The sequence below is a fragment of the Pygoscelis adeliae genome, unplaced genomic scaffold, assembly GCF_000699105.1.
Source record: "Pygoscelis adeliae isolate BGI_AS28 unplaced genomic scaffold, ASM69910v1 Scaffold155, whole genome shotgun sequence".
NCBI lineage: Eukaryota > Metazoa > Chordata > Aves > Sphenisciformes > Spheniscidae > Pygoscelis > Pygoscelis adeliae.
The window spans coordinates 5,791,387-5,794,722 of NW_008824932.1; the positions used below are offsets into that span (position 1 = coordinate 5,791,387).

The 3,336-nt window shown below is 36.8% G+C and overlaps 1 protein-coding gene across 1 annotated transcript in view; it reads right to left on the bottom strand.

The window, feature by feature from the left end:
- Positions 1–876: 876 nt before the first annotated feature.
- Positions 877–3,336, bottom strand: part of DNER (delta/notch-like EGF repeat containing) — an 81,367-nt gene continuing 78,907 nt past the window's right edge. Inside the window, exon 12 of the mRNA XM_009325120.1 lies at positions 877–988. Within this exon, the coding sequence (XP_009323395.1) occupies positions 877–988 (112 nt within the window). The remainder of the gene's footprint in view (positions 989–3,336) is intronic.

Genomic DNA, 3,336 nt, shown 5'->3' on the forward strand with positions numbered 1-3,336 from the left:
AAATAAGAAGCACTATGAGAAATACACAATATTTCATGAAACGATACTGTACATCAACAACCCTTAGGAAACAAACAACCCAAACCATATGCTTAGTTTACTCACAATATAAAAAACTTCAACTTTTAAAGAAAAATATAGATTCAGTCCAATTGTAGGATCCAATCCCGTGCCCACTGAAGTCAATGGACGTTCTCTCATTGATTTCAATGTTTAAAGGATCACGCCCTTACTTTGCCTCAAGAGGCACTTTAATTATTATACAAGGCCTAGCCTGAATACTATTACAAAAATGTCAAACATCAACTCAAGAATATGTTTCAGCAACTTTCAGGAAATAATGGAGAAATAGGTTATCTACCCATGCATGGAAAAAGGCAAAAGCTAATTCATTCAGATTAGGAATAATAATTTTTACTAGTTTCTTTTTCACAACACAAACATTTTAGACTTTTTTAATTAATGGATATATTATATATCATATTATGCTTCACATTTTTCCTACCTCTACTGAGAAAGCTGGCACTGACATGTCATAAAGAACTCCTCATTAATTATTGTTTTCTGTTCTGTAACAACCACAAGAAACTCATCTGGGTTTAGTAATAGTGTCTACCAAGAAAAAAAGCACACACTATCATAAGCTTATAGTTTATAGAGCTCAAGGTACAGTAAATTGTAATTCATGAAGATCACAAATTCTGTTTTAAAATATTTTTCCAAACTAAAAGCTGCAGAAAATTGGTTCTTAAATATTCTACAGAAAATTCTGAAGCATCTAATGGTTTAAATTACTTATGCTTTCTTCTTAAAAATATTTAAATTAGGTTAGTAGCCCATCCTTTTGAAAAATAATCCAAAAAAAGATACACTAGATTACAAATCTTTTGTCTTAATCAGTGTAACCAAAGGTTTGTCATCTGGGCTGTAATCTTCATAGGCAATGGGGGTTGCATCATACATTGCAGGTCGGGATTTCTTGCCAAACCTGGAAACAAAAGAAAGCTTTTGGTGACAAACAGAAGCATGAATGAGTTAATGGCAACAACCCACTGAGTTATGGTATGCGGTCAGAAACAAACCCAGAGAGCCTAGATAAATTCTAAATGGTACTGCAACCTGCCAGAAGTACAGAAGTTTAAATATCTGAACTCTGACTTTTGAAATCTATGTATCAAATAAAATAAAAAGTCTTCTTGCAAACAAGAAACAGATTCCATATCAAAGGCTACAGGGATTCTGCTGCGGAATTCAGCAGTATCGGAATATGGGAAGACTGTGGAAGGCGAGAGTGAAACTGATACAGTTCCAGCGAGGCCAGAATTTTATTTTAGAGCCTGCTCTAACAACCAATATTAAGGTCAGGTCATATATACTTACGAAAAGTAAATAATCGACAACTGTGTGACATTTGCATTTGGAAATTCAATAGTTGTGCACTGAATTGAGTTATAAGCTATAGACAAAGCATTTAGAAAATGAACTTGAAGTCTTTGCTCACCTGACGTCCACTCGAGAGGCACGTTTAACTTATCAACATGCTGCAGGCTATTTGCAACACCGGCAAAATTAATGGCAGGTAGGATATTGCAATGCCACGTAAAGATACTAATCTAGCAAAGGTTCACAAGCAACAGAATCACATCAGCAGCGTGCTCCTCCTGGGCAACCATCACTGCTAAGAGCCAGGCTGCATCCGCCCGTGCGGAGAGCCGCTGCGGCTGTGTCATTGTGGCCCCAGTGCTGGCGTATCCAGAGCTCCTTTGGGTGCCTTTGCACTGCACAGACAGTCTATCACCCTTCTGATCATTTATTAAGATACAAAAATAGTGCTAAAAATGCAACCTGAAAGCAGGAGAACGACTAAAGTGTTCTGACTACAATTACAGGAGCTTTAAATAACAAAAAGGATCACAGGAAAATGAGGCTAAAAATGGTCAAGTCTGCTTTCCTCATGGACCTGATGCAGAGAAAATATTAACACAGAAACAGCAAGACTTATTTCTGTAGTGATCCACACTAAGGATTCTTTTCATCCCCTTCTTATGAACCATATTAAGTCTATATTAATTAAAGTTGTGCACACTGGAAGGTGAGATTCAGAAAATTCAGATTTTGAGCATAATATTTGGACCAAACTAAAATTAACTTGATTTTCTTCTAAGATTTTTATGCAAGTTCCTGACTGTTCCAATTTAATTCTTGGCTGTTTTCAGACATCTAAAATTGTTGACAAAACTAAAATGGCTGGAAGCATTATGATCTATATGGTGGAAATTTCATTTTTCAAAGTACTTCAGCTGTCAATAAGGCCACACTAGATACATTTCCACGCGTGAATGTCTGCTTTGGTTTAGTTTACTTTAATAAATACAGTAGTAGTTTACTTTAATAAGTAAGTTTATTAAAGTAAGCTTACAGAATTAAAGTAAATACAGGCAGGACACGTTCACTCATCAGTGTCATGGTGGATAAACCTGATTTTCTGTAAATGAGATAAGTTTACTTTGATAAGTAAGTTTATTAAAGTAATAAGTAAGTTTATTAAAGTAAACTACAGAATTAAAGTAAATACAGACAGGCCACGTTCACTCATCAGCATCATGGTGGATAAACCTGATTTTCTGTAAATGAGATAACAATCCCAGAATTGAATGAAGGAATCAAGTCATGGCGTCTTACTAAATCAGAGGCAGCAATGAATTCCGAATCACCCTTTTTCTCCATCACTCTCAAAGGTCTAAAGGAAATGGAGCTTTGTCTAGACAGAAATGATGATGAACGTTCTCCAGTGATTTAAGTCAAATTTTGCCCTTTCTGACAGGTAGAGAACACATGGCTTGTTGCACACGGTGAAGCAGTACAAAATCTGTTCTCTTGTGTAGGTCAGGGTTGACATGTGCCCCTAATTAGAAAACGCTGAGAAAAGACCACAGCACATGTGCTTGTCGTTTGTGGCCTGGCTGAGCCATCTGGCTGGTAGACCACATTGCTTTGATCAGGCGGTTCAGAAGCCAGTCCCTGCCCGTAACAGTAAACAGAGTTAACACAAACCTCAGAGGTCTCAGAACAGAATGGTTAAGCGGGAAGCCTTAGTTCAATGGGCGTGTATCTGGTAGGATTGCACAAGGATGCTATTTTATCGTTTAATTGATGATATGAAAGAAAGCATAAAACAATTACCAATACAATCTGCAAGAGACAACGATTCAAGGGGTAATAAATAGTGAAAAGATGCAGGTCCCTGCTACAGAGCGGCAGATCAATTAATAGGCTGCTTACAACGAAAGCACATACAAACAAATGAATAAAGACATCTTCCAATTCAACCAAATG